This window comes from Pieris rapae, chromosome 17 (genome assembly GCF_905147795.1).
Source record: "Pieris rapae chromosome 17, ilPieRapa1.1, whole genome shotgun sequence".
Classification (NCBI taxonomy): domain Eukaryota; kingdom Metazoa; phylum Arthropoda; class Insecta; order Lepidoptera; family Pieridae; genus Pieris; species Pieris rapae.
This window is the reverse complement of record NC_059525.1, coordinates 6898233-6911220: the sequence shown is the minus strand read 5'-3', so window position 1 is coordinate 6911220 and position 12988 is coordinate 6898233. Positions and strand designations below refer to the sequence as shown.

Here is a 12988-nt window from a genome sequence, read left to right as displayed (position 1 = left end):
CTCTGAACACTCTCCATGGTAAATGCGGTAGAAGATGCAGAGAGACCCCACATCTCTACGCAACGCCAAAGGATCAAGCCGCTTGGAGAGATTTTGGTCGTCAACGATTCGAACCGCTCTTCGTTGAATACGGTCAAGTGGAAGAAGCTGGTACTGGGGAGCACCCGCCCAAAGGTGGGAACAGTACTCCATGTGGGGCCGAATTTGCGCTTTATATAGTTGCAAGCGGTGGCCCGGAGTGAAGTACCGTCTCGCCCTGCTGAGCACACCGAGCTTTTTGGAGGCTAATTTTGCCTTTCCCTCCAAGTGACCGCGAAACTGAACGTCGTTCGATATGTCAACGCCAAGTATTCCAATGCTGGCTGTGGCTTTAAGGAGAGTGTTTTCGAAAAGAGGAGTAGCGACAAAGGGTGTTTTTTTAGCGGAAAACGCGCAAACTTGTGTCTTTTTGGGGTTAAATTGGACTAGGTTTAGTCTGCCCCAGTCAGAGACTCCACGTAGTAGGGTTTCTACTTCAGACACAAGTTTGTTCCGGTACTCATCGACATCTGCCCGAGAAATACTTATATATTTATATAATATTAAATTCAAAGTCTTTTTCCTATATATAGAGCGGAGCAGCGAAAGGATTTCATGACACATCTTTTCTTCTTATATCATTACTACAGTTTAGTTTAGTTTAGTTTAGTCTTGATGATCGAAAGGGTATTTAATTTCGAAAATAAATCAAAAGAATATTTCATATATTATTTACAAAATAATCATCACACATCCGTAACGTCCGTAGACCGGATTTCAAAAAAAGGCAGGTGAGTTAAGTGCGAGTAGTTGGCACCCAATATTCCGTCGCGTCAAAATGACATTATATATTCTTTACACCTTCAATGTCCCGCCCTATCCAAAATGACATCAAGTCATGTAGAAGTCCCTTAAATAATAGCTTATTGGCACATTACAAGGGAGCCTGGTAAAATTATATCAAATACCATTGGAAAAATATGTATAAAAAAAGAAAAACATAATATACTAAACTAACATAATCAAGAATGAATACATGGGATAGAGGTCTTTAAACCGGAAAGTGATAATATTAGGTAAAAAAATATTAGAATGATCTATTCTTAGCTGCATCAGATATGAGATCGTCAGAGGCGGGTCGACGCCCGGTTTTGATTTATCACCGCGGGGAACGCTCTGTGGCAATAACGATAGCCCTAGAGATAAAAACAATTTTCTAAATATATACGTGACTGTGAGATCGAGGCTTATGTTTGATCTGTAAGTATGTGAAACTTCTAAAAAAATAATGTACATATAATAAGATTTAAAAAGTATGAAATGGATGGTATTTGAAATCACATTTGTGTATGGTGACACCAATTTTGGTTAGATTCAGGATAAAATTCAGATTCGTGATTTTGTGCTAAGTAAGAAACTCACACGTCAATTACGTATTTAATACCTCATAGTGACTCAGTTAAGCTACAATAGATAGGAGCACCTTTCCAAATATGTATATATATTTTAAATTCGTCATCTCTTAGAGTAAAGGACATCAGTCAGTGAACACGTTCATACGGGTTATAATTTCTGCGCCTTCCGTCACTTAAACACTCGCTAATGGTCCTCTCAATCCTTATAAATATTATCTTTAGAATTGGATGAATACTAACATTATGTGTCGTAGTGGATAAAAATGTTGTTGAATTATATAAGTTACGATATTAGTATTACGATACGATCGCCACCTAAAAACTTTGAGGCCATGTTAATTACCCGATTCTTTGAAAACTAACAACAAGGTACTCTTTGTCAGGACCCTAGGTTATCGCATAGGCATAAGTTCATCGTGCAAAACATGTAATAAATAATATGATAATATATTTCCCGAGCTTATGCGCTTATTTCTCTTAATGGTAGTCCACTGGAATTGTCAGAAAACTGTTCACACAGGATATTGAACAAAAACTGAGTTACTGCACAATATCTTATATAATTTATATACATAAAATAATACCGCAATGTCTTATTAGGTATTTTTATTAGCAGTTATTAATGCACGTCGTGAAAATCTAATTTGAAAAAAGATAGTGCGTTACATACAACAATATCACTATTACAAAAAAAGTATTCAGGAATATCGGTGTTTATATTAATATAATAATTTATTTATTTATTTAATCGACAATAAATGAAAAATCGAAACAAATAAATGACTGTAATCAAGTAATTCAGATTGCTAGATAGTCACAGACATTAATGTTGTACATTTTAATACTTGACACCTGGCAGTCTTGTTTAGACAGCTTGACGCCCTGCGATGACTTTGACGTAGAATAAGTGGTTACCACGACCTCCATTCATCCTTCGTGATCTTCTAGTGGAGATTTTAACATCTTTCCCACAATAATTCAAGGAATTTAACTCATAAAACCTTCTCACAAGGTTAATATAATTGTTTCAATAAGCATTTAAGTGTAATAATCATAAGTGTAAGTGAAAATGGCGTTGAAATCCCCACCGGTTCTCTTTGGATTGCTTGCTCGCATTACTCGCCGTAGTTTTTCTACATCGAAGGCTTTATCATCAAAGCCAGTTACCGTACGAGATGCCTTAAACCAGGCCATTGACGAAGAGATGGAAAGAGATGACAAAGTATTTGTCTTAGGTGAAGAAGTAGCTCAATATGATGGTGCTTATAAAGTAACACGGTAATGAAAATAACCTTGATACTGATTTTTCTACTTTTTATTGTAAGCCGATAAGAATGTAATGAATGTCTAAAGTGGTTATTTGCTAAGATCCTGTATCTACGAACGCCTTATCTATAGAAGTTTCAATCTCTTCTAATTATTATATAATGCATGTTTGTTGACATTGACAGTTTTTCATTAATTTCTTGTAGCATCAAGAAATCTTTTGATAATAAATAACGGTTATGATTCTATTAAACGACTGGAGTAAATATTATTAAATACTATAATTAGAAAAATAATTTTCTCTATCTTAGATATATATACATGACAGGTATGTATAACACATTGTGTTACCAAATGTTAATCTCTAAGTAATTAGAAGTTTTACTTAGAGATTAACACTTTATGGTAGTCAACAAATTTAATAGTTTTTACAAAAAAATAGGCTATAATATTTACTAATTTATAGTATTATTCTTAAACATTTTAGAGGATTATGGAAGAAATATGGAGACAGAAGAGTTATTGACACACCAATTACAGAAATCGGTTTTGCTGGTATTGCTGTTGGTGCAGCATTTGCTGGACTCAAACCAGTTTGTGAATTTATGACATTTAATTTCTCCATGCAGGCTATTGACCATGTAAGTTACAATTTGGATACACAATTAGTTTGCTTTTCTTTATTAATTATATTTTTTACTAGTTGCACTAAAACATCAGAAGTGTCTGATATTGTGTTTATAGAATTATGATAATTTATAATGATAATAAATTTTCTTAAATAGAAATGAATGGTTATTGTCTTTTATATATTATCAATATTTCTTTTAAATAACACTTTTATTTGTATTATACACATATGTACATCTTTTGCTTTAAAAAAAAAATTTTTTTTACTATTCTTGTTATAAAATTATGATTTTTTTAAAGATTCTATTTACCTTTTAAATCATATATAAAATATATTATCATATATATGACTTGTAGCATTTGTTAATTAGAAGATTTTAAAAATAACCCTTTAAATGTACATACACTATAAATTTTTTGTGTTTTGTTTGATAAATGTACTTCTACCCGTTCTTCTTACCCGCTCTACGCCCTTGACTTGCGAACTGGTGGGAAATGTAAATTTACAATTAATTTAATTTATTTTTCTTGACGTTCATAAGTGTACATGTTTACCTAAATGAATAAAGATATTATGACTATGACTATCTTACATTTGCTTTGGTGTAATAACAACACTATTCATAATCACTCAATACTTTATACATACATGGCATATGTACAAACAAAACTTAACAATAAAATGTCTTCATAAAATTTTAGTTATCCTATAGTGCAATGTTCTGATCCTGTTTTAAAATAAGCAACTTAACTTAAAATATTTTTTTAAAAGAAATTAACACATGTTTCAGATAATTAATTCAGCAGCAAAAACATTCTACATGTCGGCGGGTGGAGTACCAGTTTCAATTGTATTCCGAGGTCCCAATGGTGCTGCGGCAGGAGTTGCAGCTCAACACTCACAGTGCTTTGGTGCCTGGTACAGCCATTGTCCTGGACTTAAAGTTATCATGCCTTATTCCTCTGAAGATGCAAAGGGTAAGTCGTCATTCTCAATAGCTGTAGCATATACCATGATTACAATATGTTGAGAACCTGACAATAAACCTTTTAATCTTAAAAGCAATATATTTAGATTTATAAATAGCTAAAACACCAATGCAAGTAAGAATGATTTTCATTTGTTCTTTATACATTATTATTTCATATAAGTGTTTAGCTGATCTAAACTGTTTATGTTTATGGATCATAATCATTTTTCTCATACAATTTTTATAGGTTTTTTTTTTATTTGGACCACAAAATTAGGAAAAACACATGTCAACATTAACTTACATACGAAAATATAAAAAGCGGTGTCGTCTCTAAAATAGGTTTTTCAAGAGATTCAGCTGTTGTCCTTAAACAATTTTTTTGATGCACAGTTTCATTGATTGGAACAACATAATGAATCTAAAACTATGATGATGGTGTATTTTTTTTTCAGGTCTTCTAAAAGCAGCCATCCGTGACCCAGACCCGGTAGTGTTTTTGGAAGATGAAATCATGTATGGAGTACAGTTCCCAATGTCAGATGAGGCACTATCTTCTGACTTTGTACTGCCTATAGGTACATACATATGTATTTATTAAAGTGTTATGATTACTCGCCCAACCCAACCCATGCTTAAGCAATACTTAAATTGAAACACAAGATTCTTTTAGTCAGAAATATTTTTATACTGTAACAAATTAAGTGGAGTATTTATATGTATATTATCAATGTCTATACATTATTACCTTAAGTATTGTAAATGTACCTTACTATAGGTCTATATACTTACCCTCACTACTATACTATATACTTTGGTTATATCTTACAGGAAAAGCGAAAATAGAACGCGAAGGATCGCACATAACTCTAGTGTGTGCGGGCAGAGCGACTGAAACAGCGTTGCAGGCAGCCAACGAACTCGCCGGAAAAGGTATTTGCAATGGTTTAATTTCTTTGCATTTCAAGAAAAGAGCGTACCAATTCTTGAACGCAGCTTGAAAAAGGCCTCTGGCATTGAGAGTGTCCATGGGCAGCGGTATCACTTAACATCAGGTGAGCCTCCTGCCCGTTTGCCCCTGTTCTATAAAAAAAAATCAAATTAAATCTAAAATTCCTATCCTTATGCATAGATTACACATCTTTAAAATCATATTTTATTTTATACCTACTCATTAAGTTGATAGGTAATGTGATAACATCTTTTATCATTAAAAAGGTAGTTTTGAACTAGGAGAAAAGTCACTTATTATTTGTGTGTTAAACATCGTCATCGAGCAATTTATATTATATTTAAGTAGGACTTAATGATAAAGGATTGTATGATGTTGGTTACTAGGTAACATTTTCTATTTTGAAGCAAATAGTAACAAACGCTATGGTATCTTTAGCCTATATTTTATAAATAGTTTATAAGTTAATCCTTAACTTTACTTGTCTAAAAGACAGGTGTTATTTTAAAAATATATGAACATCAATATATGTACTGCTATTTTCTAACTATCGCACACTCGTCATTGCTAATAAGACTAATAAAAATAAAATACAAAGCTCAATAGGTAGAAGTTTACCAAATGGCATAAAATGGCAAATCAATGTTACATAAAGATAGTTTACATTTTAATACATATTTGCAGAGTAATTAATATTTTATATAGCTTATTTTCTAAAAAAAATAAGAACATTGATGTAGACAACTTTAAATTTTCTCACGAAGTAAAAGTAATTCTTTGAGAAATAGAGTATCTTTAAACCAAAGTTTAGAAAATATTTTTTTTTTTTAATATTTATTCGCCTCCTCAATTATATCTTTTAATTTATCTCTCTGTACTAAATATCTGAACGTCATCCGCTATTTTACAAAAACAACTTGTGTAAAAACACGAAGCGCACCAAATTCAAATTAATGAAATGTAATTTCATTACATAAATACTTAATTTCAGGTATTGAGTGTGAAGTTATCAATCTACGTACTATCAGGCCATTGGACATGGACACAATTGCCCGATCTATTTCCAAGACTCACCATCTCATCACCGTTGAACAAGGATGGCCCCAGTCAGGTTTGTATTGTTGACTGGTTGAAGGTTATATCGCTGATGGATGATTTATTCTTATTCAACTTTATCATTATATGTATAATCCTTAGGAACTTGACAGAGATTGTTCTCTGATGTAATGTATCTGAAACTATACAAGATTTTTATTGTAATCATCGTCATTAAAAGTTTATTTTATACAAAAAATAACAATTAGCCAAGAGCGATAAGCATTGCTTTATAAGTTTTTTTTTTAAATTACCCTTTACTGTTCCCAGGCTGTTTGAATTGTTTAATTGTAATTTTCTTGTCTAATATAACTATTCTATTACTATATAAAGAAGGCATTCGCTACACCGTCTCTATATAGTTAACACTGTATGTTTAAAAACTTAATATGAATATAATTTATAAATATTGCTTAAGACTACTATGGTGTATAATTAGCTCATTACAACTATTAAGTAAAACAAAAACTTAGTAATCAAAATGAGAGAAAGAATATTGCCAGATCTTACATTCTTCAGATTTGATAGCTGGCAGTATTTTTTTAATAATTCATGTTTGAATAAAAACAATTTCAGGTATCGGTGCAGAGATATGCGCTCGCATAATGGAATCGCCCGCATTCTTCGAATTAGACGCCCCAGTATGGCGTGTTACGGGCGCAGACGTTCCGATGCCGTACGCGCGTTCGTTGGAAACGCTCGCTCTGCCACGACCTCCGGATGTAGTCGCCGCTGCTAGTGCCGTATTGGCGAACCAGTGAGTATATTTTAACGGTCTTATTGGTGTAGTAGTTGGAGGCGAAAGCTCGGGTTCGATTTCCGGGTAGGGGTGCGTTCAAGTTTTACGAATTTTGAGGGGGGTTTGTCGTGTAATGTTACGCTTCGGGGCGAGGATTGAATTATGCGTTATTGTTAATATTATTTTCGATTTTTCGATACTTTACACTACATAAATGGTATCTTTTAGGTATAATGTCATATAAGGTATAAGTCACTGGGATTCAGAAAACATACGTTTTGGCGCGTTTCATAGAGGGGGGGGGGGGTAAGAATATACATTGGGTGACGTAATAATTGAACGCACCCTAGGCAAAATTCAGACTTCTCTATGAAAAGTTCCAATACAAATTTCAACTTACACTAGGCGGTACTTGAAAACTCATTTCTGACGAACGTGAGGATGTAATTCTATAATAGTCATGGGTCATTATTTATTTTAAAACCTTTCAATGCCGACAAAAGATGACGCTAATTCGGAAATACTAATCTAAACGATTTTGACTGTATTTCCGTATTAGCGCCATCTTCAAATCATCGTTTCGAATAAGATACCGTTTATATTGGTCAAAATCAAAGGTCCCGACTGAATTCTATTGTATTAGGTTCTTAATAACAATGTCAGCGGGTTTTTACGAACAAATATAAGTAGGCTTTTCGATGTTGTTATAACAGATTTTGATTGATATTAATTTCTCTATGAAATAATGTAATAAAAACGTGTTTTTTTCCAGGATTGCAAGTGAAGCTGCGAATTAGATTGCTTAGGAATCTCTTGCGCAGACGAAGTGTACATAAATTATATTTATTTGAATATGTTGACGAGCAGAATGTGATTATTAGGTGAAATTATATTATTATTACTTAATTATCGTTTAATTTCCCTCCTTGTGTAATAGCGGTACATAATAATTTATTGGTATAAAGTAATGGGCGGAGGTTGGTATCATAAATTAAAAAGCACATATGTCGGCCTCATGTGTCTAATTACTTACTATCTTTGTTCAATTACTGAAATTATCTTGATAATATCTTTTGTATAAATTAATAATTTTTCTTTATGGAAACGGATTTGTCACAGTACTATTATTTCACCAGCATCACCTTGATGGCTGGAAATCTTCCACAGTCCGTTTCACAAGGTATTTTCTTTTGTATACTAGCAAACTGTGGAATCGACTACCGGTCATCTTCCCTGAGAGATACTACCTCCAACAATTCAAAATTTGAGCGTACCCCTTAAAGGCCGGCAACGCACCCATTAAAAATGGGTGTCTGTCTGGGCTGCGATGACTGCCTTTTTAGGCGTCCCCTTGGCTCGTTTGCTTGTATTATATAAAAAAAAATTCACACGCGATGCTAGCGTAGAGCGTACAAAACGTTTTGATACTTTTAATTTTTTCAAACGCTGTTCGCGGTCTCATCCGCTTTAATTTATTGCTCATTGTATACGTTGTGTATGACTACTACGCGTTTTTGATCAAAATTGAACACTTGCGAAGGTTAAAAAAGGTTTGATATAATTTGTCTAAGTTCGTTTTAAGAGTTACGATTACGCAGAACATTTTTAACTATAACACGTAAAGATTAAAAAACCAATCTTTTGTATTTTTCATACAGTTTACGTTAGTAAGGGATACTGAGGAGACTGAAATTAAAAATCGACCCACCAGTTTTCTGTTTATTTGTATCAAATATATGACTTAAAATCTTTTATAAGTACATAATACATATAGTTTACATACCTATAAAATAACAAAAATAAACACATATATTTGTCTATAAAAATCGTAAAAGTTTAATATCTTAATATATATATTTATTGTGTGCGTGTGTATGTGACTGAACTCCTCCTAAACGACTGGACCGATTTAGACGAAATTTTTTGTGTGTGTTCAAGGGGATCTGGGAATGGTTTAGATTCACAATTTTGTCCGCTGGACAATGTTTTTTTAATTAATTTTCAATTTATTAGTTGTTGTTGATTTTGGAATGTTTTACATTGGATCCGACGGACGGCGCTACCATCGCAGTGTCAAATTTTAAATAATATTCGAATTTTAATTTTAGTCTGTCCCGAAATTTAAAAAAAGTTTTGTTATCATTGTGTTATATCGTGTGTGACCATGTGCTGGATCGTTAGATATTGTCATAACATTTGAATAATAATTTTCATCAAAATGGCTTATTAAAAAATGAAATTTTGAAATTAAAGACGTGTAGACAGGACGTCTGTCGGATCCGCTAGTACTATATAATAATATAAATATATGAAAAGATATATAAATGAACAGAATAAATATGTATTTACAAAACATCAAAAAAATGCACTTCTATCATTTATTTATATCTGTGCTTGTCTAATAAATGATTACTGTTAATAAGTCACAAAATGCCTATTGTAACGTCGATGCAAACTACCTTCAATTTTTAAAAAATATAGTACATATTGCTAACAACAAATATTTTTATGGTATATAGCTTATTTTGAAATAATTCCATAACACGATGTCTTACATAGTCTAAACTTTCTTTCTACTGAATGTAATTCTTTGAGAAATAAAGTATCTTTGAACCAAACAATTTCGCATAACAAGTTATGCCTCAGTATTTTCATTCGAATCGAAATACCTTTTTAGCTTCTGTATGGATCTTGCGCCCAAACCCTATAACCTATCTCAATGCATTTTTGGCCATCTGATCTAGACACCTTAATCCAAATATTGCCGTCTGTCGATACAAGCTATCCATGGTAGGAGGGTCGGTGTATGTTGATAGACGTTTGTATGAAAATGACCGTGCAACTGTGCCAGTATCCTATGTTAAGATTTTAAGTTACACCAGTTTTTAATATAATTAAAAAGCTATTTGATATGTTTTAAAGATAGACATGTATATTTTATTATTATCTTTCGGTTTTATTTACTTTATTTGGTTTATATTGACTATCAATAATGAGTGTAAAGAGGGAAGAGATTGCATTCTATCCGTCGCTAAAAATGGATTGTCTTCGTAGGGTTTGATTATTGGGCTGTCATGGTCTGACAATCCACAATCTCAGATTGTTTTCTATCTGAGATTCTGGATTAATTATTGGGTTCGGGCGTTAACCGTTCCTACACGTGCCCACAGACAGGTACGACCAGACTGGCATATATTAATTGCTTTAATCGGACCTTCTTTATCGTCTGTTGAGTGAAGTGATATAAGTTATATTATTTGTTAGTGCCTATAATTATTAGTTATTACTTCAATTGTTTGTCAAGTTTGTATTTAGTTTGAGTGTGATTTTTTGATTCGATATTCATTATTGGTGATTAAAGATCACCTTAAGGACATTTTAATTATTTTCTTATAAATAAAACTTATCCTTTTCTTATAAATAAATCTTTCGTAAAATTATATAATTAAACTAAGATCATAATATTTGTGGATACATTACGTAATACATTTCTTTATTTTATAAACTGACCGATTTGATTTTAGCTTAACATTTTTATACAAGCCTGTAGGTTTTAATAAGCTCGGTAATGCAATTATCAACGCCTGAACAAATTTTACTAGAATTAAATGTCACACAGAAAGAAGAAGATACCGGTTTCCTACGATGTTTACCTACATTGTAGCAGAAATTACTGACGCACACTAAAACCTAATAAATGCCTGTATAACGATAACTATACATACGATAAAATAAATAATATAAATCCAGGGGAAATCCGAAAATATACAGAATAAAGTGATATACACAATGGCTGTCCCACGTCCGCGCACAAAGCGGCCGATCCATCAAAATGTCGTCGCACCCCTCCCCCTGCCCCCTTCAACTACATCCACCACTATGCTACTGATTTTTACCACGCTTTTGTTATTTTAATAATAGATTGAAAAGATATACTCCAAATGTAACGTACCTATGTACAATGCATTTGCAAGCACTTAAATGTGTTAAGTATTTTTTGCAACAGATCTGTGCCAAGATTTAGCTTGTCTTTTAACTCTTCAGGAACAGTCATACTTTACCTGTCACATCTAAAATCGGTTAAAATACTTTAAATATCATAGACAAAGCTGTGTAGATAATGTATATTGAATGTATGCATAACATTTTTTTTGTTTTTAGCTATATAATAAAATAATTTACCAAAAACTGCGCGCTAATCTATGGCAATTATTGAATTATATTTAAGTTCTTCATCTGGAATTCAAAACTATAGATTTTCTGTTTGTTGGCACATTAGTATCATCCTGAAGAGAGTAAGAATCACATATATAATACAGATATTGCCTCCTCTATTGCTTTTTGGGTAACATAACATGTACGCCGACGGTTTTTTTTCCGATAAAAATAAATTTGAGTGTGTTTATAAATTCCTTATTGATTTATTAGTAACAAATACATGAAGAGATCTACGGCATTAGAATCGAAACAATATTGTTAATATGTAAGCACATAAGACTTATCAACTACAATATAAATATAAAAGACTTTATCGAATATTATTAGATACTATTCGGCAAACGTTGTTTTGCCATGTTTTTGTGCCAAAAAATTAAAGTTTATAATTAACAAAAAAAACATAAGGAATGATTGTAGAGGGATGAAAATTTAGGGTTGCATGTATTTTTGTATGGTGTATCGTAAAAAAAATTTAATGTCTAAAAAATAAATAAAAAAAATTAGGGGTGGACCACCCTTAAGATTTAGGGGGATGAAAAATAGATGTTGTTCGATTCTCAGACCTACCCAATACGCACACAAAATTTCATGAGAATCGGTCAAGCCGTTTCGGAGGAGTTTGGTTACTAACCCCGTGACACAAGAATTTTATATATAAGAAAAAGAATATAATCTAATAGAACATACTTGTTGGTCATAAAAGATATTAAGATCTACACCCATGTACAGTTTACAAAGTTAATCTAAAATTATAATTGGAGTGCCCATGTGTCTCTGTGTAATTTTTAAAGTAAATTAACAAAAAAATTATAAACATCTCAATTTCAAACCTAATCCCGTCGCAAAAACACAATACGGGCCTAACGAAAACGTTAATCTTCCGAAATTCGTTCAGAAATAAAATGTAATTCTCGTGAATTTCGGTAATTCGGTGATCGATCAAGTGAACAAGGACATCCGAGTTTGGAGACGCACGTGCGAACCTACTAATACACTCAATGGATTTTCGCTCAATATTTTTCTGTACAAGCTTATTAGAAAAAAAAACTAGATAGAAACCGATGCTACGACAAAAAGAGCGGAAAGTAACGAAAATATATTTTAGCGTTTTATACTTCATTTGATTTGACTTCCTACAATATACATATATTATTGTTTTGAATTGTGACTTAAAATCATTACTATTATTTCTTAAATTTTACGTATTTAAATTGAATTTAGTGTAGTTAGTATAGATCAGAGTTAATTTATGGTATTAAGTATTTATGTATAACGATATCAATACATATATATTATTCACAAGGAATATGCGTGCTATCTTTTATTTATTTGTATATGTTTTATATAAGGGTAGCCTTGATGAGACCGCTTGTAAGAAATGAGATCTGGCCTCTTTATTTTAATTACCCGTCTGTTTATTTACTATATATATAAAAGCAACTAGGTTCTAGTCACTAATGTAATTTTAACTCCATACTTCTAACATCATCAATTTAAATCTATTGCTTTAAAGACTCCAAAAACCAGTGGCGAAGCGATCGATCAACTCGCCTCGTTGGAACTTGCAATTGACATTGTTAGCTGACAACTTTGACAGTTCTGCTGGAACTTTAACGTGTGAACAACTTATTTGGTTTAAGTGCCAATCCAACTAAACGTTTAATTATATTAATCCAATATTATA

The 12988-nt window shown here is 32.2% G+C and overlaps 1 protein-coding gene across 1 annotated transcript; it reads left to right on the top strand.

Moving 5' to 3' along the window:
• The first annotated feature begins 2324 nt into the window (after window positions 1–2324).
• On the top strand, window positions 2325–7992 carry LOC110994164 (pyruvate dehydrogenase E1 component subunit beta, mitochondrial). The gene is made up of 8 exons (XM_045631953.1): window positions 2325–2711; window positions 3187–3340; window positions 4121–4307; window positions 4756–4878; window positions 5132–5233; window positions 6244–6363; window positions 6924–7104; window positions 7859–7992. The coding sequence occupies exons 1-8, from the start codon at window positions 2503–2505 to the stop codon at window positions 7881–7883; spliced, it is 1101 nt and encodes a 366-aa protein (XP_045487909.1). The 5' UTR covers window positions 2325–2502; the 3' UTR covers window positions 7884–7992.
• The last annotated feature ends 4996 nt before the right edge of the window (window positions 7993–12988 follow it).